Source organism: Schistocerca americana, chromosome X (genome assembly GCF_021461395.2).
Source record: "Schistocerca americana isolate TAMUIC-IGC-003095 chromosome X, iqSchAmer2.1, whole genome shotgun sequence".
In the NCBI taxonomy this organism is placed as follows: Eukaryota; Metazoa; Arthropoda; class Insecta; order Orthoptera; family Acrididae; genus Schistocerca; species Schistocerca americana.
Window position 1 is genome coordinate 933,370,168 of NC_060130.1, and position 26,897 is coordinate 933,397,064.

A 26,897-nucleotide genomic window follows, 5' to 3' on the forward strand; every position below is an offset into this window, starting at 1 on the left:
GCCCAGAACCGCTCGGCCACAACGGCTGGCAAAACTGCTTGTACATAATATATTTGAGTTTCAATTTGAGTGACATTCAATAAATATGTAGAATCTGTGGGGCACCATCTAAAAAACAACTAATAACTTGTATTTTTGATGAGTTTACCATAAGATTTTACATTCTATTAAACAAGACGTTGCAGCAGTACAAATGAACACTATCCTCAACTGAGATACCATGCTGCAATGGTGCGGTAACATTTCAACAAACTGAAATAGTGCCTATCATCTTAAGATGGCAACCAAAGTGGACAACTGAATAGTCATGTTTAGCTAAATGCAAAAACTAACAGTAACCTGATAAGAATAAAATAAAATATGTATAGGTCTTGAGGTTAATTTAATACATTAAATCTGATTATAATGAACTACATATGGACCTTAAGTCATGAGTATTTCCTAGTCTAAAAATATGGTGAAGCACTTTCTCTTACATATCAGCTGGCAGCAGCGCCCAAGGAACAAGGTCTGACATTCACATCTGACAACTTCACTAGTTTGTAGGCTTGCTGACTGCATTGCTTTAACTTCAAAAAACATTAAGTAAGGGCTAAGGCTCTAAATATTTCTGTTAACCATGCAATCAAAAGACACTGGTCTAATGAGCAGCAAAGGTTAAACATTTCATATTATAAAAAAAAAATTCTTAAGCACAGAATCAACACACGATTTCCAGCTGAATAAACAAATGTAAATTACGAAAAAAAGGTTATTGCTCAGGATAGTTTGATCTCTTAGTTTTGATCTATGTTTAGTGCTTTTAATTTCTTTGGCTGTTTTTGTTTCAACAGGAGCTATGATCAAGTGTGAGTTTCACTAGCAGATGAGACTAGGGACTGCAGCCAAGTTAGTTCAGCCTGACCAAGTGAAATGAGACAACATTGTTGTTGTGTGGTACAGTAATGAGGCAGTTGGAGAGCTGTGGCATGTGCTTGTGCTGTGGCATTTGTAGAAAGAAAATTGCCATTGTGTCTTTCCCATGACAGGAGCAAAATTGTCATGTTTTCACAAAGCAGCATCGAAAAACGAGGCAGCCAGAAGTAATCTGAAACAGTGACGGGGCCTTCGGTCATTAAATGCAGCAATACGCCGATAGATGAAACAAAGATGATGACCGTACACCTGTCCCTCCCTTGTAAATACAATGCAGAGGTACAAGAGAGATTTATGACAAGATTGCTAGCTGCTGCAAGCACGAAATCGGCATTGAGTCTGTCGATTCTGATGCCACAAACCAGCTGCAAGCACTGAGCATTCCCGAATACAGGGTAGTCAAAGAGCGCTGTGGTCACCCACATCATAGAGGTGCTCAAGAATAAGAAGTCGCCACCACAACTCCGTGTCAAGATGACCAAAGTGCTCCTCCATGGGTTGCCTGGATCTGTAATGAGGTGGTAGTCAAAGAAGTGCTGTTGCGTGCTGGTTTGGAGGATGTGGCAGTCAAGCTGCATTACTAGACCAACAGGAAGAAGCTGTCACTATTTGTCAGAGCCATCATGGTCTCGCGGTCGCATTCTTGCTTCCCGAGCACGGGATCCTGGGTTCGATTCCCGGCGGGGTCAGGGATTTTCACCCACCTTGAGATGACGGTGTGTGTGTTGTCCTCATAGTTTCATCATCATTCATGAAAGTGGCGAGACTGGACTGAGCAAAGGTTAGGAATTTGTATGGGCACTGATCACCTCACAGTTGAGCACCCCACAAACCAACCATCATCATCATCATCATCATCATCATCATCATTTATCAGAACCATACAAATGGCAGGTGACATCTTCACATTTCAGAAGCACCTAGTCTTCTCGATTCAAATAGAATCTCTCCCTACAGGCCTGGGCCCTAAGCCCGAGTGCTTCAGGTGCCAAGAAGAGGGACATGTGGCTAAGTTTTTGCTGCAATGCCCTGAGATGCATCAAGTACTCAGACAGGCATTACAGCTGCACCTATGACAGAAGGAAAGAAGCAGCTTCGACATGTGCTAACTGTGTTGGGCCGTATATTGCAAACTGGCACGGCTACCCAGCCTTCTCTCGTCATAGCTGAGCCAGGTACGAGAAGACCATAACCAAGAAGAAAAACTGTTGAAGATGAAGGCACAGATACACAGCAGGCAATTGTGATTGCCTGGAAAATCTCGCCAGTGGCAGTGGTGGGGAAGACTGGCTGCAAGCAGAAGAGAGGGCAGTTGTAAGGGGTCCATAGGCCCTTACTATAAGTTTTGCGACAGCACAGGTTGACAGGACAAACAATCGATAGTGTGCGTCGGGTGGCGAGAACGAGAGCGAGTGTTGAGTCAGTAGAGAGTGGAACCCAGGCTGCGGGCCGGGCCGTGGGGCGGCCGGTGGCCGTAATGCAAGGCCGTACCGACAAAGGGGGTGGCCATCGCCGCGGTTTAACCCCTTTTGTGTTAGAAATATACGGGAAAGTGAACAAGTACAATTACTAGTGTGATTCAGTGATATTTCAGTGCCGATATTTGTATTTTCGCGTCTACCGCGCCGGCATTATTTGGATTGCAGTGTTGGATTGCAGTGTTGGATACAGTGATTAAAATTTGCGTGTGACGATAATGAATAACAAAGAGGCCTGTGCTGAGATTAGCCGTTATTAATTTTGTATGACGAAGGCAGTGGCTGTCTCCTTACTTTGTGTTTTTGGTGATAAATATAGGTTGTTGATTAATGAAGCTGTGTTGTTGTTGTTCTTGGCACCAGACATATCATTATTACAGCATTTGAGAAGAACAAAATGGAATGTAACAGCTCCGTAGCAGTCCAATCCGATTGCCAGCCCCATTAGGTACACGGTCACATTAATTATTATCTATTTGGGCTGCTATCAGATCCCGATCGAGCGGGATAAGTCAGTAGAATAAACCGGAGTGTTACACCCTTGGCTTACCGTGACAGGACAAGTGCAATTTTCGGACGAATCGCAAAGAACAATAGGTAATTTTATCTTATTTAACGCGAAGAAAATATTTTCCAATGTTGAATCGGGACAGAGCATAAACTTTATTATCGCGACAAGAAACAGTGCATTTTGAACAATACGAAGTAATAGCACCTTACGATTGTGACTAAACTTTTTCTTGCCATTTTAGATGAAAATAATAGTGTCAACAAACTGTGTTATAATGTGCAAACGCGTAAATCCGCACGAAAAACTGTGAAAAGTGAACACTAAAGAAAAACACGTGTGAACATTACTATAGCAAAACGAACTAAGAATTCATCACGAAAGCTTTTGAAGAAGTGTTTAGTGGTAATATTTTGACTAAAATTGCCTTTTGAATAGTGAAAATCAGACAGCTTCATGCGGACCCATAAACTGGTATGCGGACGACAATGTATTGTGGCGACGCAATTATTGAGTGACGTCACGCAGACACGTGTAGCAGTTGCGCCAAAGAGCTTCAATCTGCGAGGTGATTTCACACGTCATCCCAACTACGTGTGCAAAGAGTAGTTCAAGCACAGACGCACTACACCGAGCGCCGTCCCGACATCTAGCAGCCGAACTATAAACTACGCCCGCCTGCAGCGCTACGGAGCGGCCGGCTGAGAACTACGACGTCCAGCCACAGCGAGCAGCGCGACTTCACGCGGTTCCGGCGGCAGTACAGCGCCACGCCCACTTCAAACATCAAAACATCGCGACTCGTGGTAACGTCGGTTGGTGAGTGGAGACAACTGGTTGACATAACATTAAATTGCAATGTGCAGTTTTCGCGGTAAATAAACGTTTGTAAACTGAATTGCGTGTTAGGAAAAGTGCCCAATTGCAGTAATTTCCGAAAAGTTTGCGAAAAATACTCTGAAATTGAACATACTTATTTATGCATACTGCGCTGTCTAAATGATAATTATACAGATATGCTTATTGTTTTTGGGGGATTTTATATGTATAGATTTTATGAATAGTATGATTAATTTTATTTAAAACATTTTACATAAACTGTGTAGGTGAAAATTAATATGTGAAGTGATTAAGTAGTTAAGGTGTAGGGAGCTAGCAACTCTTTTGCTGGTATACCAAATGGCGACTGGTACACTCCCAGCTGGGTGAGACTTTAATTTCAAGTGTCACTCCTCTACCATCTTTCTCTATCCTTAGGTTAAGAAAATTAGTGTAGTAGTTAGGATTGGTAGTGGTCATCCAAGTAATTCAGTCAGGAACCATGTAGTAAATTTGTAGTAGTTGCTGTTAAGTTGAGGGAGTTATGTGTAATGATGTATATTGAGTATGAGAGGTTTGAAGTGTTGAAGTATATGGAGGATTGATATAGGTTGAAGATATATATGTATTTGTAGTTGAAGTTGGTGTTGAGTTATGTGTAATGAAGAGTATGGAGTATGAGATGTTTGAAATATTGAAGTATGTCATTTAGCACATGAGCAACATCTGTTTGCAAGTTATTTGTAGGTATACATGTTTATCTGAAGTATGCTGATAAAACAAGGTGTAACTAATGAATAATTAGTAATTCATGTATCCAATTAGCTATCAGAGTCAATTATGGTTATACGTAGGTCAAGCTTTAGAAGCAGAATTCTGGCACTGAGTAATGAATGACAAATATCCATATAGTGGATTTAAATTAGTGTGAATATAACAGGAGATATTGTACCTCTCATCTAAGCTTTCTTGATAACAATTCACATATTGAAGTGATGTTTGGCAAAATGAAATGATCAGTAGTTTAAAATTTTTCATTGGGTGACCACATTAGTTGTAGTGTTGCAAATAATTATGTAAGACATGCTTAGCGGTACAATGTAGCATTTAAATTTATGGAATCTGTAATGAACAAGTTGTGAATTTCTTCCTTAACTTTTATAAGTGTTGGCCAAGTGAGTTATAAATTAGAGTGATAGTAGTGTGGACGGCACAAAGCCCGCTGAAAGGACGGCATACCAAAGGGGTAGCTGGCATTCAATGTATAAATGTCATATTTTGTCTCAATTTCAATTTGCTTGTGTTAAAGATTTAAACAAGTTGTGATTTTTTCTTCCTTAACTTTTATATGCGTTGGGAAGGGAGTTATAAGTCAGTGTGGTAGTGGTATGGACGGCACGAACCCCGCTGAAAGGACGGCATACCAAAGGGGTAGCTGGCATTCACCTAGTTGTTTTCTTGTCTTTGCTGTAGCAATAAGTTGTGAATTTCTTCCTTAACTTTTATAAGTGTTGGCCAAGTGAATTATGAATTAGAGTGATAGTAGTATGGATGGCACGAACCCCGCTGAAAGGACGGCATACCAAAGGGGTAGCTGGCATTCAACTAGTTTCTTTTCTTGTGTTTGCTATAGCAAGTTATAACAGATATGTAGTTAATGACTCGTACAAACCTTTGAAAGTGAAAAGTTTTTGGAAATTTTTGGTAAGATAAGTTTATAAAAAAAATATTTACCATGCTATGTTAAGTAAGTAGGATTGATGTTGTGTGTTATTTGGACAATGCCATATTTTTGAGATGTAATAGCTTTTTGTAGAATATTATTGTAGAGGCAGCCCACTACCGGAGTCAAGGTTTTTCTTGGTGATTGTAATTTCATTACTTATTTTCACTGTGTGTTTTGTTCATATGTAGTGATGTCTAACTCCCTAGCAGATTCTTTTACGCCTGTGGCTTCAAAGAAGTTTTCGAGGGCGGGGATGTAAGGGGTCCGTAGGCCCTTACTATAAGTTTTGCGACAGCACAGGTCGACAGGACAAACAATCGATAGTGTGCGTCGGGATGCGAGAGCGAGTGTTGAGTCAGTAGAGAGTGGAACCCAGGCTGCGGGCCGGGCCGTGGGGTGGCCGGTGGCTGTAATGCAAGGCCGTACCGACAAAGGGGGTGGCCATCGCCGCGGTTTAACCCCTTTTGTGTTAGAAATATATGGGAAAGTGAACAAGTACAATTACTAGTGTGATTCAGTGATATTTCAGTGCCGATATTTGTATTTTCGCGTCTACCGCGCCGGCATTATTTGGATTGCAGTGTTGGATTGCAGTGTTGGATACAGTGATTAAAATTTGCGTGTGACGATAATGAATAACAAAGAGGCCTGTGCTGAGATTAGCCGTTATTAATTTTGTACGACAAAGGCAGTGGCTGTCTCCTTACTTTGTGTTTTTGGTGATAAATATAGGTTGTTGATTAATGAAGCTGTGTTGTTGTTGTTCTTGGCACCAGACATATCATTATTACAGCATTTGAGAAGGACAAAATGGAATGTAACAGCTCCGTAGCAGTCCAATCCGATTGCCAGCCCCATTAGGTACACGGTCACATTAATTATTATCTATTTGGGCTGCTATCAGATCCCGATCGAGCGGGATAAGTCAGTAGAATAAACCGGAGTGTTACACAGTGTAGCCAGCACCTGAGAAGTAAGAGGGGGAAGCAGACGACCACCCCATTTTCTGAAGTCATCACAAAGGCAACTGTGCACCTCGAGGCTACTGAGGCAGAATAGGTCACTTACAAAGCTGCCTTCACAGTAGAGGCTGAGGAAGCCTCCCACCAGTTGCAGTAACAACATGCAGACCTTGCGGCCGTCCTCTGTACCACAGCAGCAGCTCCCTGGAGGAAGCCGAATGTCTCGACAGGAAGCAGGGCTGAACCACTGGAGCTCCCCACCAGTGGTCTACAAGGTGGAGTTGGGAAAGTCATAGCTTGCAATACTACCTAAAGAGATAATGCTGGGAAACAGGCTGCAACCATGAAGGGACAGCAACTCTACCCTGTCACCCCATTGACTGAGTTGTGACAGGACACAGCAGTGGCACCAACCACAGTAGCACATGGTATCGCAACACAGATGACTGACCTCTTTATGATGAGCAGATGGCAAGGACACTGGCATCGAGCTGCACGATACCTGTTACTAACGTAACATGATCAGTCACAGATAGCAAGCAATTCACTAATGCTCCTACTACCAGATTATTTGGCTCTTGCCATGGCACTTTTTGCCCTCTGCCCTTAAACCTGTTATTCTTCAACATTTCTGTCCACTTTCTATCTCTCAATTGGCCCGTATTACTGGGTAATCATACCTAAACATATAGACAACATCACAGTCCTGCATCCTGTGATAACCTCAATTCAAGTAACTAACCAATGCAGAGGTAATAGCAGAATTTTTGTTATGATCACCACGGTAGTGCAGGTGTGGAGAGACTCCACCCTTCCTGGATTGCAGGCATTACTTCAATTAAGAAATAACTTGTGTGTGAAAAGCTGGATGCTGAGTTAGTAAGTATCAGCCAGTTTCATATGGCAGCATCTGTGCCTGTGGTGGAGCAGCAGTAAGCGTTACAGAGCTTGGCAGTATCTCCCATTGTTTATGGCATCCACACAGAATCTCTATCACCTGTTGGTGGTGGGTTGCACTCTGATGTGAGTCTCTTTGCATAAAAATATTGTTTGTAGGAAGTGTCAATAAGGCTTCACACTTTTACGAAACAAATCTGGTGTATTGCCTCCATATGACAAAGAGGTAAGAACCAATGAGCCTCATCTCTTCTGCTTGAGCAACAGCCTCTTCTTCATTGAGATTCAGGCTGACACATAGAGGGGTGGGGTGGAGGAAATGGCTGCTGGATGCAGGCACTTGAAATATTAGGGACACAATGGTCTCTCCTACACAATTAGTACGATGGGAGGCTAATGAAGCTGATGTACACACTGTGTGTGTCTCTTGTGGAATAGGCCGTCTTGGAAGCAACTCAGAGCACAGGTTATAGTCAGTTGCAAATTGTCACTTATATTAGCACCAATGATGTCTGTTGCTTGAGACTTGAGACTATTCCCAGTTCTTTCTGGAGACTGGTGGTAATGATGACACCAAGCTTCACTTGTGGGGTTTCAGCACTAATCAGGGTGCTCTGGTGTGGAGTCAAGTGAAGGAATTAAACTAATTGCTTTATTGTTGCAATACAAGTTTGGCTGTAAGTGTCTCAATCTCTTCTACAGGGTGAAAAGTTGTGGAGTTGCACTTGACAGTGTGTACACTATGTTCTGGAAACAACCACTCAGGTATCAGAGTGCGTGTGGAATCTATACCTTTTCTTCTCAAAGATTTTTTCCCCCAGGTAAATACTCATTAACGGAGGACCCATTATTAAAACCCTTTAGTCATCAAATGTGGCAGATGAGAATATTATGCTACAAGTTCTGCTGAAGAGTCCCAGAACACCTCACATAGATGGTTGGCTTCACATAATGCAGCTTGCCACTCCTCCCCAAAAGCTGCAAGGCTTTTGGACTCAACAACAGAATGACAGCCTTAACCAGAATTTTACACAGAGCACACCAATTTCTATGTTGATCTTCTTGGCTGCCACATCTGATATCTCATTTCTCCAAATTCTTTCATGCCCTGGTACCCATTACAATGTTACCAGCTTCCCTTACTGCTGAAAGGGGAGCACTTTGTCCCACATTAATTGAAACTGGATTATTTCATCTGCTGAGTACATTTGTTCCAATGCTTGTAGGACACTACGAGAATCAGAACAGATGAACTTCTTGCCTGATGATGTCTCATATGCTCCAATGCTTTCGGGATCACATACAATTCAGCATCAAAAACTTTAAACTGATCAGGGATTCAATACCTGAAGATGCAGCCAGGGAATACCACCCAAAGCCAAGGGTATTCACTTGTTTTCAGCCATGTGTGTACACTTCAGTAAGAGTGTGGCACTTGCCTATAATATTATAAAAACAGATTTAAAAATTACATTTGGACTGCACTCTTTCTTAAGTATAGCTGAGTCTAAAATAATTATATGCCTCTTAAGAAGCCAAGTGGGATTTTAATCCCAAACTTGTCATGAATCATCAGTATCTGTCAAAAGCATTTATAAAAGAAAATTCTTTGCATGTATCCCAAAAGACCTCACTGCTCAGCGACTGTTGGAGAAGAGTTGTTTGAAATGCAGGCAAGCAATATAGTGGTAAGCTGTTTGGGGTGGGGAGTATTACATTTGTGTCACACATCAAGGAGTTGCCACCTGATGTGAGGAAGCAGCTCATCAGCCTCAGCAGAGAGGCTGAAAATGGGGCTGATCTTACATGCCCTGATGGCCAGCCTAATTCTCTCATGGTGGGCGGCATTTAATATTTTTAAATATAATTCTCTAACTGACCCATAAATCCATAATGATTAAAATTATTCTGGGTGTTTTACCATGACATTGGTATTAGTACATTATATTTGTGAAATTTTACTGGCCCAAGAATGTAATACATTAGTCATTGTGAAAGGAAGAATGTAGTAAAGAAGCTACCTGTGGACTATTTGGCTTTTAAGTGATTTTCAGACCGTCACCAATTACTAACAAGCTTATTTCCTATGCTCTCCCTTTTGTAATGACTAATGTATTATATTCTAGGGCCAATCAAGTTCTACAGATACGACATATTGACATCGATCATCTGTAATAAATAAAAACATCTTTCGTCCTCGCAAACCAGTCTTGCCCTGAGGAAGGCCACTGTAAGATGGCCAAAACATCAGTTTTATAGTTTATAATTACAGTATTTTATACAATGATGTAGTACAATACCCAGCGGAATTATACTCATTGAGACACCAACAGCGGAAACCTATTTAGTTATATTGTAAATCCATATCCGAGCTGGAATTGTACAAAGGTTTGATAAAACTCCAGCAGATAAGTTTTTCCTGCGTATCCAGCCCTCTGACTAACACATTTCAAAACATTTAGGGCTCTCAGACAGATTGCTTTCAGACTTGCCAGGTGTGGCAGCCAAGTAAGATTTTCATCAAAATTAAGGCCCAGAAACTGAAAGCACTATTTAAAAATTTAAATGGTGTCCCTCATTCTTAAAAACAGAGAATTGACAGTTAAAAAAAAAGGACACATACAGATTTCTCAGTCGAAAATCTAAAACTAAAGACGTTATCCACAAATAGGGAGTACTAGATGTTGTTCCTTGCCGAGTGCGGTAATACTGTTAATAGCAGTTGACAATAGTGCCACACTTAAAACACTATGTTGAGTCAAACCATTCCCTTATTCAAGATGATTCAAAAAGATATTTCCAACTCTATACAGGGTGCTTCATGAGGAACAGTAAATATTTTAGCAGGTGGTAGTATAGACTTATTTGAGTAAAACATTGCATATAACACTTGTTCAATTTTTATTGGTTACAGAGACATAGCCATTTGCAGAGAGAAAATTTCATTTTTGTATTTTGTTACACCAGTTGCTATGAGTTTATTTATCAACTATCATTTTTGTTTTGAAGTCACAATTGTGAAGCTGTGCTTGAATTAACGTAATTGAATTTTTCCATCTGTGATTGTCATTGTGATTTATTATGCAATTCTATTGTACCTTTGAGACACATTGCACATATTTACAAATGCTGGTATAGTACCTGTATATGACTATTGTATTGGAATTGCTGCTGATGCTTGTAGAGAATACAGCAGATAATTTTCTAACCACAGGGTGCCATATTCAAGAGTGTTTCCTCAAGTTTTCACTGAACTGCAAGAGACTGGTTGTAAGGGATACTGCTACTGATATTGGGATGATGAAGTCAGTTGCAGCCTTTCTGATTTGTTAGTTCTTTAGAATATTCATAGTTGAGGATACTTTTTCCTGTGGGAAGCATTATCTTGCTGTTTTGCTCAACAATGTAAACTGCCATTGTTCATGTGCCTGCATGCAATGTGAGGGCAGCAGTTGTTTGGGTTTCACACGGAATAGTCCAATGCAATCCACACACCAAAAATATATGAACAGTTTGCAGTTGTTGATAAAGATACAACAACAGTGAGTGATTAATCAGTTTATCTGCAGCAAATTTGTGCAATGACACTCAAAAACGGTGAAAAAATAAGTATCATCATTCTTACTCAGCAGTATCTGTTGAAGGGTTACATTATTGTTTGAACAATTATGAAGGCTCCCATGAACTGTTACAAAGCATAATTTGGAAAAGTCCACAAAGAAATGGCAAACTTGAAAGTGGAATTGATTTTAGATGCTAATATGAGCACGATTGGGTCTAACCACTGTTAGGAAGTGCATTACAAACTCAAAAAATGAAATAAATGGTATGAACTGTTATCCTCTCAAAGCAACCTTTTCACTTAAAATTAGTAGTCATAAAGGCAAAAAAGGACACATTCCCATTTGAGGCAACATGGTCAGGTTTCAAATGAAGTGTGTTGCTCATGTTTGACTGTTGCAAAGAAAACTGTTTCAATTAAGGATCACCAAAATTCAGCAGATAAAGGTTACATGGTGCAATCAGTGCCCAGCAGTCAAACCTCATCTGAGCATGCAAATGAACAGTGTGTGTCAAAAAAAAGACAACATTCAGTTGGTCAAATGTAGTCCCCCAAAAAGTACATGCAGAATTTCTATGTGTATGAGCATGCCACATACACGATATGGCGGATATTAGGTATGAATGGCCACTATCCTTACAATTTATTATGGATTCAGTACCACTGAGAAGGAAATGAAGGTACATGATTGGAACATTGTTCTTGCCTCATAGAAAATTTCTGAGTAATCCAACTAATACTGTTTACTGATGAAGCCACTTTCACTTATGACAGTATCAATAAGACTCTTAACTCACATCTGTGGACCATTGAAAAGCCACATGCCTTTGTGGAGACATTCTCACAAATGCTTCTTTGTAAATGAGTTGTCTGGTATGATAGACAATTGGTTAAGGAAATGAGCTCACAGTATTATTGCAAGAGGTTCTTTTGGTTACAAGGATGAGTATGTTCTCCCAGTATCACACTTAAGCTAGGGGGAAATTTATGAAAATCAACTTTGAACTTAATCATTTGGCTTTGCTTAACAGCTTCTGTGAGTTTTTGTTTAGGTTACATTGTTATAGTTGTAACTCTGTAACCGATTGAAAAAAGCAGGACAGATATTACACTTTATGTTTTCTTCAAATTAGTCTAGATTACCACCTCCTAAAATATTTAATGTTCCTCCTAAAACACCCTTTATATAAAATGATGTAAGGAAAGAAAGAACAATTGAAATACAGGGAAATATCTAAGAATGGCTGATTTATTGAGCTCTCAAATTATATTTTGACTCCTAGTAGTATCACAGGCTATCTCAAGGTCAAAGAAAACAACTATTAGGTGACATGTACAGGAAAGCCTGTTGTATAGTCACTTCCAGGAGGGTCAGATTATCAATGCTGGATTGCTATATTTTGGAAACATTTTGGGGAAACAACATTCAGTTTCACAACTGTACTTAGAAATACAGTCTAGGTGACGTAAATAAATGTGATGTGTGTGATCTAGACTCTCTTTCTAAGTATGATTGATATATGTTGAACTCACACTGGATGCAAACAAGAAACTGCCTGGACTTCAAAATCCAAACAAGGCAGCAGTTGATCATTCACACTAGGGTTTTTCCCATGCAACTACGAGGGTAGCATTATGATGGCTACTAGGATTTGTATGGTCCTCTCCAGATTTCAGAAAGGATGATTAAAATGGGTTCTCATCAAATTAAAATGGGCTAGGAGAATTTCTTTGCACTAGTTGTGAGGTGCCATACCATGCTGTAATGGATCCTATCAAGACCAGGTGATACGTCATGAGCCACAGACAATGACTTCTAGCTCCCTGAAGTGGTAGTCATTACTCCACTACGAGACAGACTGTCTTCATAGCTGACTGAAGACTGTGTGAAATGTGATCTAACTGCAAATCTTTGTTCTGTTCTTGGTGTCTCATTGAAGAAAACATGTTAAACTGCTGTAAACTGAATATCAGGAACTGCTCTAACAATGAAAGCTACACACTTTTTAACTAACTTTGACTGTTTTCCATATTTATTGTCACTATATACGACATGATAACCAGTTCCAATTTTCACACAAAATAGTTGTTTACAGACAGACACGTTCAAATTCCTACAAAACAGTTTGACAATCACAGTGCACTTTTACCTAGATAATCTCACAGTTAAATATCAAAGTTGGCTTCTGATTACACAGTTAGAGGCAACATTAAGTTGCAAGATGATAGATATTAATGCACAGAAACATTTTCAGTAGACATGGAAAATTAATACAATATATACAGCTGATAACTTTGAAGTACTGCACGATCAATGATTAGGTGCGAATTAAATTTTGATGATCGAGATTCACAAAGATACGACAATGTCAATGACTTCATGGGATTTTCACAGAGATGTCAGTATGTTACGAGTGGAATTTGGACTTTGTAACATTATTACATATATTGATATACATACTGTTTATTTACTACTCGTCCAGGAGTGACTATTTTGGGGTGCAGTGTGCCACATAAAGACGGGAATGAACATGTTGTGATTCAGAAACAACATTTTGGTTTGAAAAGTTACTAGTTCAAATTTTGCTAATTCAGATGGGCTATATGTTATGATGATACTTTTGTTTATAAAATATGCAGCAGTTTATAAAAATGCAAAATATAATGAAACCATTTTATACATTTGCATTGGGAAATTCATGTGGAATTTTTAGATTTATAATCATAAATGCAAATTCTTAATTACTGGATCATTCAATTAGTGAAAGGTGTCATCTGATTCAGAAAAACTGGGCAACAGAAGTAGTGCTGAAATCTGGAATGTGACAGGCATAATGTAACCAATGGTGAAAGTAATTGAGAGTGTTTTGATTAGTTGCGTTAATTTCTTCTTTTTATTGGTGAGTATGATGTCAAGTTTGTTATGTGGTGGTGTTTTATCTGTTATAATGGTTCTGTTCCAGTATAATTTGTATTCATCATTCTCCAGTACATTTTGTAACTTTACTTCTTATGTACAGAATGAAAAACTGGTACTGGTGCACAGTGTAACCACTGTGTAAAGAAACAGCCTTAAAACTACTTTTAGAAGAATGTATTAACAGTCTCTACAGCTACTTTTTATAGCTAATTTGAAATTCATTAATCAAACCAGAAGTATCTGAGAAATACCCTATTTAGTATGCAACCTGTCATATGGGCACTGATGGAAGTGTTTACCTGCAGGTGACAGTAAGCTGGGCAGTGCAATTCTAACGCTGAGTTCAACCACTGTCGACCTCACCTTGCACCTTGTGCTGTGTGCTATTTCCATGTGCTCAATCATCAGCCACCTGAACTTGCCATGGGTTGTGTTCATCCTCATGCACATCTCTATGATGTACAGACATTCTGCTTCCCTGCAGATAGACTCACATGGTGAGTTTTATTTTCTTGCTGAGGGGTTCTGTCCCCCCATCTTCTTGTCACACCATTGTGGGCCCACACAGTACCTCATGCCAACACTTCGTTTAGCAGCATTGTCACACCTGTGCAGGTACTAAATCATGAATCATTATTTTTGAAACCTAGATAAAATGGCTCCTCTCTTTTCCTATGTATGGAGCTCTTATACACAAATATCTGTTCCTGCACCAATACGTTCTTTCCAACTAAGCAGTTCATCTTTTTCATTTTTGCTTCTAAATTGCGCAAAGTGCAACAAAACTCACAAGGACCCGGTTCATCTGCAGAAAATTGGATATGTCTATAATTATTCAGGGTATCATCAAAAACTTTGTTGGCAGTTCAGGAACAGGAAGATATGGACTAGAGTTCACTGGCCAAATGACAGATAAATTACAACCTTTATATATATTGAGTTGTAGCCAGTTACATCAAACCTACAAGAGCAACATCACTGTAATTTTTGCTTGGCTCCCTGATATCTTCAATGCATATATGGAATACCTCATGCAGCAAAATGACTTATCATGATCAAATTTATTTTCGAAGTATGAGAAACATACTTTCTTTATGAAATTCGTAATGTTCCTCAATATTTCTTAATCATAAGCTCTCCTAAAACATAACAAAAGTTGTTGTGACAGCTTTATCAATGACTAGCCATTGTAAACTTCACAGGCACTAAAAGCAAGGGAAGTGCTAAGCAGTTACAAAATGAACAGTTGTAAATAAAGGACAAGAGCTACAGAGCTTGCGATAGTAATTATGATACATACTAAGCAGTGCAACTGCTTTCATAAGTTTCATCTTCATATTATTAATTGAAATAATGTACGAAATATATAGTGTTAAAATGAGTAAAGACTGCATTTTTTTTTAAAAATGTGGAGTGTTAATTATACAAAAGTGTCCAGTGACACAAATTTTTGCACTAAAACCCACAAGACAAAGCCTTTTCCTTAAAAAACTATTCATATCTGTTCTGTGTAGTCAACATGGGGAAATAAATACAGTACCGAATCTTACCTAACACCCATCAGCATGACTATTATCAATTCCCAAATAATTCCAATTACACAAAATTAGCAAAGCATTTTAAAATATTATTTTGTTGCAACAGCACTTCAGCTGCACGGCAATATAACTGGCAGCATCATGTGCAATATATACATAAACTATTAAAAGATTTTGCAATAGTCTGTTGTAATTATTCACAGCTGTGTCTTGTACCTCACATTGTGATAAATCACCTTCACATTCAAATAAAAAATCTGATAAGTGAACACTGACACATGAGGAATTTATTAGCAGCAGAATTTAAACACGTCCTTTAGTATTTTGAACAACACATACCTTTAAGCAAATGACTCACTTCCTCCTCAGAGATTCCTATTTCTAGGATGTCTTTATTCTTTGAATCGGTACTAGTGATAGTGTCTTCCGAGTCGAAAGCCCTGTAAAACAGATAACTGTGCAGAATACACCACACAACATCTAATCATGTCAAAAATATAAGTAAATAAAATTGAACAGTGCATTTGGATCAAATATCTGTGAAAATAATGACTCCAAATATATGAAGTTATCTCAAATGTAGTCATGTTTGTCTGAAAATGAATTACGGAAATGGAAATCCCATTAGCCACGTATGTGGAAATGATCTTTACAGTGAAAAACTTCATAGCAGACAACATTCATCATGTTTTCTGTGCAAAGGTGTTGCATATCAATGGTGCTGTATGTTTGAAAAAGGAAGGAAGTAAGATTAGAATTTAATGTCCTGTTGACATCATGGTCATAGCACATGAGGCAAGACATCGGAATACAAAAGAATGGGAAAGGAGATTATATTTGGCCTTTTCAAAGGACTCATCCCAGATTTTGCTGGGAACGATTCAGGGAAATCATGGAAAACCTAAATCTGATTGGCTGGATGGACATTTGAACCATCGTCCTGCCTATAAGGCAACAGATGCTGAGGGCATTCAAAGGAGCACTTGTTTCTAAATGCGTGCACCTGGCAGTATGGGTGGCGATAGTCCATCCCAGTGGACGGAGCTTAAGCACAGCTGCTGGCTTCCTGGTAAACAGTGAGGCATGAGAAACACTTGACAAGCAGTGAATTTCCCTGTTGCCAAATACAACACACACATGCATGGAACAGAAGGGGTGTCACGGTGAGAATACTAACTAAAATAAAATGTCATGAAAAGTAACCACTTCGCTGCTCTTATAATTGATTTAATGACCAGTTTTGTTTCATAAAAGCCACATCATCAGGTTAAATATGGTGAATGGTGACATTAAAGTTGCAACATGGACAGGACTGAGTTTCTTTGTCTATTAATAGATGAAACAATTAGTGGATTGTCAGATAAAGTCACAGACAAGGAACATTCACTCCCATCCGTGTTGCAACTTTAATGTCATGGCTCACCATATTTAACTTGATGATGTTTCTTCTAGGCTACAAAACCAGTCATTAAATAAATTGTTTACAAGAGCAACCAAGCAGTTATTACTCAAGATGTCTGCTTATGGCTATGGTTGTCCCTCATACAAGATAGTGTGACATAAAATATGTCTACGCAAAAATTTTGGATATTTAGTGTCACACAACTCAGTAACGCTACATTAACTCCAGCAGACTGAGCATGATAATGTGATGAGTCCATCACTGCTTACAATATTTTTATATGCCAAACACTACACAAGTTAGAGCAACATTAACATATGTCATTTCTATTAATTCCTTAGCTGATAAATTGTAGGAGAATCTACGAGCCTACTACCTCAAATGAGGTGGAAAATGAAATATACTTGTTTATACTGTAACCTGTGAGCTCCATGATACAATAAACTTAATATTTTTAACATTACAAGCAATAAACAATTTTGCAGTTAGACATATTAAGCCAGAATATGCAACTCTCCACACTAAAATGGATTATGAACTTAGCATAGTGTAGGTACATCCATTACTTGTTTCCTATCTTAGTTATTTTACAGCATTCAGTGTTTTCAACAGATTTCTTAAATTTATTTGAATTAGCCATTAACAAGGGCTTTTGTGATATGAGTATGGTGCACATATTGTAAATTCTGAAGGCACTAGATGAAAGGTCATCTAAAAACAATGCGGAACAACTGGCCAGTTTTTTTAATGTTCCAGTGTGCAAACCAATACTGGAAAAGGGTTTCAATATGTACAATTTTTTTTACAAGGAAAGCAAGACATATAAAGTAGTTTGTAGATGGCAAATGACCACAAGGAAGAGGGCTCTCTGTATGTATGGAGTTTTAACGTTTTATTTGCAATATTTAAAAGGTGACCATAAAAGTAAATTTCATTGTAATGAACAGACAAGTGTGATGTCAGCAACATATACAAGGGAGAGACATCAGTGGCAAACGGTCTTTTTATGTGGCAGTTGTGGGTATTGTCTGTTGGTGATTAGTTCGGAATAGGCAGTGCTGGAGATACATTTTGTTTGATGTATTGGCTGTGTCACGTGTGAAAGACTAAGTTTTCTACTATGTGGTGTACTCTCAATGTAATGTATTACTCACAAGTGACAGTTGTTGATAGACTGCAAGAACTTTTATCTTTCAATGAGTACTAGAAAGTTAGCTGACACATTACGGTTCAAAAATGGTTCAAATGGCTCTGAGCACTATGGGACTTAACTTCTGAGATCATCAGTCCCCTAGAACTTAGAACTACTTAAACCTAACTAGCCTAAGGACATCACACACATCCATGCCCAAGGCAGGATTCGAACCTGCGACCATAGCGGTCGCACGGTTCCAGACTGTAGCGCCTAGAACTGCTTGGCCACTCCGGCCAGCGACACATTATGTTTTGCGGTGTGTGTCTCAATCTGCTGAAGTGAACTGTAAAGCCTGTTTAAATTAAATTCTTGGGAACTAGCAGTGCTAAACAGAAATTAAATACATCATCGCACAGTTTTGTAATTGCCTTTCAGGGACTACCAAATTAAACAACAATCTATAATTTCCTGTTTCCCGGAAGTTATGTGCTTCCAGACTTTGAAACTGAGCACCAATGCATGATATTTGCTTGGTATGGAAGTAGGCATTGCTCAGATCACAAGTACTGCTAGCATTACTGCACACACACACACATAAATGAAACTTGCTGACAAAGTGTTATTGTCAAAACCGATTTACTTTACCTCTTTTATTGTAAGGGCACCACTCACTAGTGAATTCAGTTTTATAGGATAAAACGAACTTTATTCACTTTCAGTCATAACCACTTCTTGTCTTTAATTACTTAGCTTAATTATTCTATTTTATTCACTAATGTTGCTGTATTTTGCAATTATTATCAGTTGCTTGGAAACTCAGTAAAATCTAGCGATTCTAGAGCAAGTTGGCCAAAGTGTGATAAATGGAGTGATGAGTAACCACTCAGACATGTTATCAAGCCAAAATTCTACTAGAGTGCACCTTTACCTGACCCTCTGCTATTTCAACTACAAATCAGAACACTAATTTTATCAGTTGAAAGAGAGATGACAGCTTTCACCCAAAATGTAAGTCCAGTGTGCTAACCATAGAACCACCACACTCGTAGAAATGGAATGATCACATAGTTTTAGTTGTAGGTAAAGCAGGTGGCAGACTTTGGATTACTGGCAGAATACTATGGTAATCTGCACCAAATATGACTAACAGGGGATATTGAACATATACAGAGGAGGGCAAGAAGAATGGTCACAGTTAGTTTGAGCCAGAGAGCAGTGTCACAGAGAGGCTGAAGAAACTGAACTGGCAGACTCTTGAACATAAGATATCAACTATTCCGAGAAAGCATATACATACAAAGCTTCAAGAACGAGTTTCAAATGATGACTCTAGGAACATACTACAACCCCCTATGTATCATTCCCATACAGGTCATGAGGACACTATAAGATTAATTGTAGTCTGCACACAGGCATTTAAACAGTCAGTATTCATGTGCTCCATATGTGAACGGAACAGGAAGAAGTCCTAGTGACTGGTACAACGGGATGTACCCTCTGCCACGCATTTCATAGTGGTTTGCAGAGTATAGCTGTAGACATAGACAGAATGAAGTAAATATGCACCACTAATGAGAAAGGAACTCTTTTAGAAAAGTGATGAAAGACTTAATGAAAACATTACTTACTGTGGTGTCACCGCCAGACACCACACTTGCTAGGTGGTAGCTTTAAATCGGCCGCGGTCCATTAGTACATGTCGGACCCGCGTGTCGCCACTGTGTGATCGCAGACCGAGCGCCACCACAAGGCAGGTCTCGAGATTCGGGATAGCACTCGCCCCAGTTGTACGGACGACTTTGCTAGCGACTACACTGACGAAGCCTCGCTCATTTGCAGAGCAGATAGTTAGAATAGCCTTCAGCTAAGTCAATGGCTACGACCTAGCAAGGCGCCATTAGTAACAATGCATGTATCTAAAGAGTCTCACTTGTATCGCCACAATCTCCAGATGTACCAAAAGGATGGATTAAAGTTAAGTATTCCAGAAGCTACGTACTTTTCTTTATAGCATTCATTACGTATCCTGTTTCAGACCTCACGCCATCCCGCTTTAGCTTAGCGCGTGCCTTTCGGCTTCCTCTCATTGTGTCTAGGCTGTCTTGTCTAGACACAACACTTACAATACCGTATCTCAGGCTGCAGAACAATTTCCTGTATATTTTTCAACACTAAAAAATCACTTGAGAGGTACTTATTTCTGAAAAACCACAAACACTGCATACATAATCTCTTCCCAAATCTTTCTGTTGGAAGTGTTGTGGCTAACATATTTTGGGATGTGAAAGGACTGACAGGAATGGGAAGAACTGTATAGTTTATGTAATAAAGATTGATCATTTTTTGAAGACTACTGTTAAACTTAAGATAGCAAACACACACACACACACACACACACACACACACACACACACACACACACACAGCCAAAACTTTATAACCACTGCCCACTGCAAGACTGAGTGCCATCTGGTGATGTAGTGGGCATGTAACATATTAAGTAAGTACATAGCAGGAGTAGAGATGAATGGGGAGTCATTTTTGTGATGATATGGGCGGCAAAGCAGGAAATCCACTGATATAACTTTCACAAAGGGCAGATTGTTATGGCCCAGCACCTGGGAAGAAGCATCTCAGAAATGGCAAAGCTGGTTGGCTGTTTGCATGCTACTGTTGTAAGGTGTCTGTGGAAAGTGCACGGAGGATGGTGTAACCATAAATACACAATAAGGTGTTGGGTGTTCACACCTCATCACAGAACATGGAGGTCAGCAGCTTGGTCACACTGTAAAGCAGGGTAGGTGGCAATATGTGGCAGATATGATGATACAGTACAATGCTGATGCAAGCACAAGGGTTTTGGAGCACACCATTCAGTGCACATTATCGAACACAGGACTCCACAGCAGATGACACACGTTTGTTTTAATTTTAATCCAGTGATTTTGCCAAATATGATTGCAGTGGATACAGGATCATCAAGAGTGGACTGTGGCTCAGTGTAAATCTGTTGCCATGTCAAATCGGTTAAATTTCTTGTTAGACCAGAGTGATGGTTGTGTCCAGATATGCCCTCGTCCAGGTGAATGGCTGCTCAAGCATGTACCACAACATGGACACAGGTCTCTGCGGGCAATATTATGCTATGTGGGATGTTTACCTGGGTTTCCATGGGACCTATGTTAGTAATTAAATGCACCATGACAGCTATGAACTGTGTAAACACTTATGCTGATCCCAGCTTTCCTTCACACTTGTTGTATTCCTCAGTGGTGATGGCACCTTCCAGCAGGATAACTGTGTGCAGCACAAGACTAGAATTGTGTTACAGTGGTTTGAGAAGCACCTTACTGAACTCACAATGATGTCTTGCCAACAAAATTAGGTTGATCTGAACTTGATGGAATATATCTACATCTACATCTACATCCATACTCTGCAAGCCACCTGACGGTGTGTGGCGGAGGATACCTTGAGTACCTCTATCTGTTCTCCCTTCTATTCCAGTCTCGTATTGTTCGTGGAAAGAAGGATTGTCGGTATTCCTCTATGTGGGCTCTAATCTCTCTGATTTTATCCTCATGGTCTCTTCGCGAGATATACATAGGAGGGAGCAATATACTGCTTGACTCTTCGGTGAAGGTATGTTCTCGAAACTTGAACAAAAGCCGTACCGAGCTACTGAGCGTCTCTTCTGCAGAGTCTTCCACTAGAGTTTATCTATCATCTCCGTAACGCTTTCGCGATTACTAAATGATCCTGTAATGAAGTGCGCTGCTCTCCGTTGGCTCTTCTCTCTCTCTTCTATCAACCCTATCTGGTATGGATCCCACACTGCTGAGCAGTATTCAAGCAGTGGGCGAACAAGCGTACTGTAACCTACTTCCTTTGTTTTCGCATTGCATTTCCTTAGGATTCTTCCAATGAATCTCAGTCTGGCATCTGCTTTACCAACGATCAACTTTATATGATCATTCCATTTTAAATCACTCCTAATGCCTACTCCAAGATAATTTATGGAATTAACCGCTTCCAGTTGCTGACCTGCTATATTGTAGCTAAATGATAAGGGATCTATCTTTCTATGTATTCGCAGCACATTACACTTGTCCACATTGAGATTCAATTGTCATTCCCTGCACCATGCGTCAATTCACTGCAGAACCTCCTGCATTTCAGTACAATTTTCCATTGTTACAACCTCTCGATACACCACAGCATCATCCGCAAAAAGCCTCAGTGAACTTCTGATGTCATCCAAAAGGTCATTTATGTATATTGTGAATAGCAACGGTCCTACGACACTCCCCTGCGGCACACCTGAAATCACTCTTACTTCGGAAGACTTCTCTCCATTGAGAATGACATGCTGCATTCTGTTATCTAGGAACTCTTCAATCCAATCACACAATTGGTCTGATAGTCCATATGCTCTTACTTTGTAACGACTGTGGGGAACTGTATCGAATGCATTGCGGAAGTCAAGAAACACGGCATCTACCTGTGAACCCATGTCTATGGCGCTCTGAGTCTTGAATAGCGCGAGCTGGGTTTCACACCAGTGTCTTTTTTGAAACCCATGCTGATTCCTACAGAGTAGATTTCTAGTCTCCAGAAAAGTCATTATACTCTAACATAATACGTGTTACAAAATTCTACAACTGATCGACGTTTGAGATATAGGTCTATAGTTCAGCACATCTGTTCAAGGCCCTTCTTGAAAACGGTGATGACCTGTGCCCTTTTCCAATCCTTTGGAACGCTACGCTCTTCTAGAGACCTACGGTACACCGCTGCAAGAAGGGGGCAAGTTCCTTCGCATACTCTGTGTAAAATTGAACTGGTATCCCATCAGGTCCAGCAGCCTTTCCTCTTTTGAGCGATTTTAATTGTTTCTCTATCCCTCTGTCATCTATTTTGATATCTACCATTTTGTCATCTGTGCGACAATCTAGAGACGGAACTACAGTGCAGTCTTCCTCTGTGAAACAGCTTTGGAAAAAGACATTTAGTATTTCGGCCTTTAGTCTGTTATCCTCTGTTTCAGTACCATTTTGGTCACAGAGTGTCCCACAGTAAAAGAAAATCTTAATGTAAGTAGTTATAAATTAACTGCATACTCTTGTAGTTCCAATACGGGTAAAGAATAAAATGCCACTCACAATTAAAATACATACAGGAACATAAAAACAAACAAATTCTAGAATTGTGCGCTTTTGAGCTTAAATTGGAAAATCTAATACTTGTGACAGTTATAGCAAACAGAGAACTTTTATGAACAATTTGATAACTTACAGTGCTACCGGATAGAAAGAAGAGATTATGAATTTGTGGGTATTTTAATGTTTGTTTGTTCAGTTTTACGATTAGAGTACACTTTATCGGCAAAACCTATGTCAGCATCTTAATACTTACGCTATCTCTTATGAAAAGCTTAATTTTTTCCACTGAACTTAGTTTGCAGCCTATCTCATATTCTTATTAAATGGGGTAACAGGCTATCTCTGCCTGAAGAGCATAAATCTTCACCTCATGTTCTACGATTTTCCTGTATTTTACACATAACCTACACACCTATAGGAGAGCTTCACTGGCAATCCCTCCTTTTGTCCCACTGAATTTACCCCAGTGAAACAACAACTGACAATCCCCGCACATCAACACCAAATTATTAACCAACCTGCAGCACCATGCGTGTGTCATTCACAGTCATACTACACGGGGCATTCAGTAAGTAATGCAACACACTTTTTTATGAAAGCAGGCTGGTTATATTAAGGGTTCCAATACACCAAATTATTCCCTACTCTTTTTGTTACAAAACCCTATTTTTCAAAATAATCTCCATTCAATGTGAGAGTCTTGCACCAATTTACTAGGAGGGGCTGTATACCTGCATGGTACCACTCTACTGGTCGACATTGGAGCCAGTGTTTTGCTGCGTAAATAACTTCCCCATCATACACATACTGATTCCCACAGAGTGCTCTGTTCATTGCGTCAAACAGCTGGAAGTCACAAGATGCAAGATCCGGGCTGTAGGGTGGATGAGGAAGAACAGTCCAATGAAGTTTTGTGAGCTCCTCTCAGGTGTACAGACTTGTGACAGGGCTACCAACACAAACCTCTAGTTGTGCAGTGAAGTGTTTGATTGTGATGAGAATGTCCTCGCATTCCAACATCGCAGGAGTCACAGCTGTGTGCATGCGGCCCGCAAATGGCAGATCAGACAAGTTTGCGTGACCTTGTTGGGAAGATGACAGGCTCGCAGGGCTTTTCTTCGCTGCCAGGTCTCCGTAGACATTTTGCAACCGCCTACGAATACCTGTGATACTCTGGTTTTCTGGCAAAAGAAACTCAGTGACAGCTCTCTGCTTGGAATGCACATCCATTATAGGTGCCGTTTTGAAGGCTATGTATAGGACTGCCACCTATTTGAACTTCATGAAAGTATACCAGGAATATTCCACGAAGTCCCACAGCAAATTCCACATTTTTTTCAACCAAAATTGGACAAGAAAAAAAATGGTTGCATTCCTTATAAGTGGATAGGCGTAAACAAATTAGTCTTACAGTTCATGACTTCTGGCGCTGAATAACGTTACACAGACTTATCCAGAATTAGACTGTGGTATCCACTACTATTAAATCTCTGCAATGAACAGCCACACGCTCCATTACGCGCAGCTTAGAAACGCATCATTGGCTACACTTCTCCGTGCACAGCCCACTGCTAACATCGCAGGCCGCCTTCGTGCCCAAGCACTTCAAACCAGAGATTGGCCACCCATAACACACTGTGATTGGCTGCTCAGAATATACAGCAACCCCAGTCACTGGTTAAATTAACTATGGAGCCTTATTTAACGCCACTACTCACATCTACAAGCCAGTTCTCATCATGCTGTTTTACTCCACAACGCTGGAGTGCTATACTACAGTGGAGCTGCTGTTCGATGTTGATTTGGCTGCTCCCTGGACTTAGAATCCGAATGCTATAATGGAACTTGGACTTCAGCGTTCACTAGGCTTAGTGTGCCAACAGACTTGTGATTTCCACTGGAATTCTGCGTTTCACTTGCACTTCCTAGACACTGGTATAGCTACCATCAATTTATATAATTTTCCATAAAGTGTTCATCTACAACTTTGGACTATGTAACACAATCATCTGTATCAGTTTTGTGTCAATAAACCATAGAACGGTGATATATTTACTATATTATTCCTGGTTATAACACAATAAAATGGTGATGAGCTAGCAACCATCTACAGTGGAAGCTCTACTCACGCAACTTATGAATAAGCAGGATGAGAACCACAAGCTGCTACTGATCATCCTCCAACCACCTCTTTAAAGCTTACTGCAGATGCAAGCAACATAGCTTTTCCTTCCTTTGATGAGGATTTAGAGGATTGGGAAGCCGCTGAATCAAGTTTACTTGAGCATTTCCATGCACTCAATGTAACTAATGGCAGCCTCATGAAATCTTCATTTCTGTCTTGGCCAGAGCCTGAGATTTACCTGCTACTGTGCAAACTGGTGCCCTTATCTAAGCTTTCAGAGCTCACCTTTTCAAATATTCCTTCATTGCTGATTAAATATCACCAGCAGCATAGCCATGTTATTTCCTCCAAGGCGGCATTTTACCAATGCAAGAAATAGCCAAAAAAGACTCACTGAGAATGAGATGCAGAGTTTCAAGGTTTATGGTGAAAATGCCATTTTGTTACCCCTAGAAGTAAGGCCTCCTATACAGAACAAATGATCAGTTACATGATCATCTGGGGTACTCCAGGCAGGGATTTCCAGCATGAGGCATTTGAACTCTAAGGACTGTCTTTAGACACAGCTTTGGACTTAGCACAAAGCTTTGAAGTGACCCGAGCAGCAGGCAAGAAATTGGAGTCCTGGATCGACATACCAGTCATAATTAACACAACTGAGCCAGCAGTCAATGGCCACATTAGTGGCGATTTGGGCGTAGCAATGGTACAGATGGGATGCCGTACCATTAACCAACAATGTCCTCCGGCCGACTCGAGCTGATCAAACCGGTCTTGGGTACTGAAATGATTGCCATCATGTCCAGATTGTTTTAAATACAATCAACATGAAGACTGTCTTGACAGATAGGCCTATTGCCCAAACTGTTCTGCCAATGGCATTTTAGCTTCTGTATGTTGTAAGTCCTGTCAAGCAAGACAGCCTCCTGTCCAATAGATGGATGTTAATCTGGTAGTCAGTATAGACCATTAAGAGACCTCCAATAAGCTTTTTGTAAAAGTGCAAATTGTAGAGAAACCAGTTCAATTACAAATAGACACCAGAGCAGCCGTGAGCATTCTGAATTACAGTACCTACCTGAAGCTTGGAGCTCCTCCCTTGCAAGAAACAAACAGATGTCTAATGACGTGTAATAAACATACCATTCCAGTATGTGGTCAAGTCGAGCTGCCAACAACATATCGTAATGTCACCCACCACATTACCTTCTTAGTCGTTAACAGCAATTCTGCTGAGAATTTGAATGGACTTGGCTCTTTTCAGAAATTTGGATTTTCAATAGATGATTATGTGAATTTGGTATCTGAAGATGTTCTATACTTGGACCTAGAGACACTTTACCAGGATAATGAGGACCTGTTCACCCAGGAACTTTTTACTGCAAAGGATTTTGAGGCACACATCGCACTGAAACATAATGCATGGCCTCAGTACTTTCAAGCCTGCACTATTCCATTAGCTCTCAGAGACCAGATACAGGAATAATGGGATCACCCAACTGCAATTGGAGTTCTAGAACCTATTCCTTCTAGTCAAGGGGTTAACCCATTAGTCCTAGTGCGAAAGCCATCCAGGAAGATCAGCCTGCGTGGTGACTTTAAAGTAACTATCAATGCCCAATCAGAGATTGAGACATATCCTATTCCAAAGCTAGAAGAATTACTGCCAAAATTTAATGGTGGAAACTACTTCTCTAAAATAGTCCTAGTGGATGAATACCTCCAACTTCCCCTTGATGCAGAATCTC

At 39.9% G+C, this 26,897-nt stretch overlaps 1 protein-coding gene across 1 annotated transcript in view; it reads right to left on the bottom strand.

Moving 5' to 3' along the window:
- The window catches only part of LOC124556617 (caspase activity and apoptosis inhibitor 1-like), a 211,202-nt gene that overhangs the window by 1,774 nt on the left and 182,531 nt on the right, over window positions 1–26,897 (bottom strand). The window contains exon 7 of the mRNA XM_047130584.1: window positions 15,665–15,765. Within this exon, the coding sequence (XP_046986540.1) occupies window positions 15,665–15,765 (101 nt within the window). The remainder of the gene's footprint in view (window positions 1–15,664; window positions 15,766–26,897) is intronic.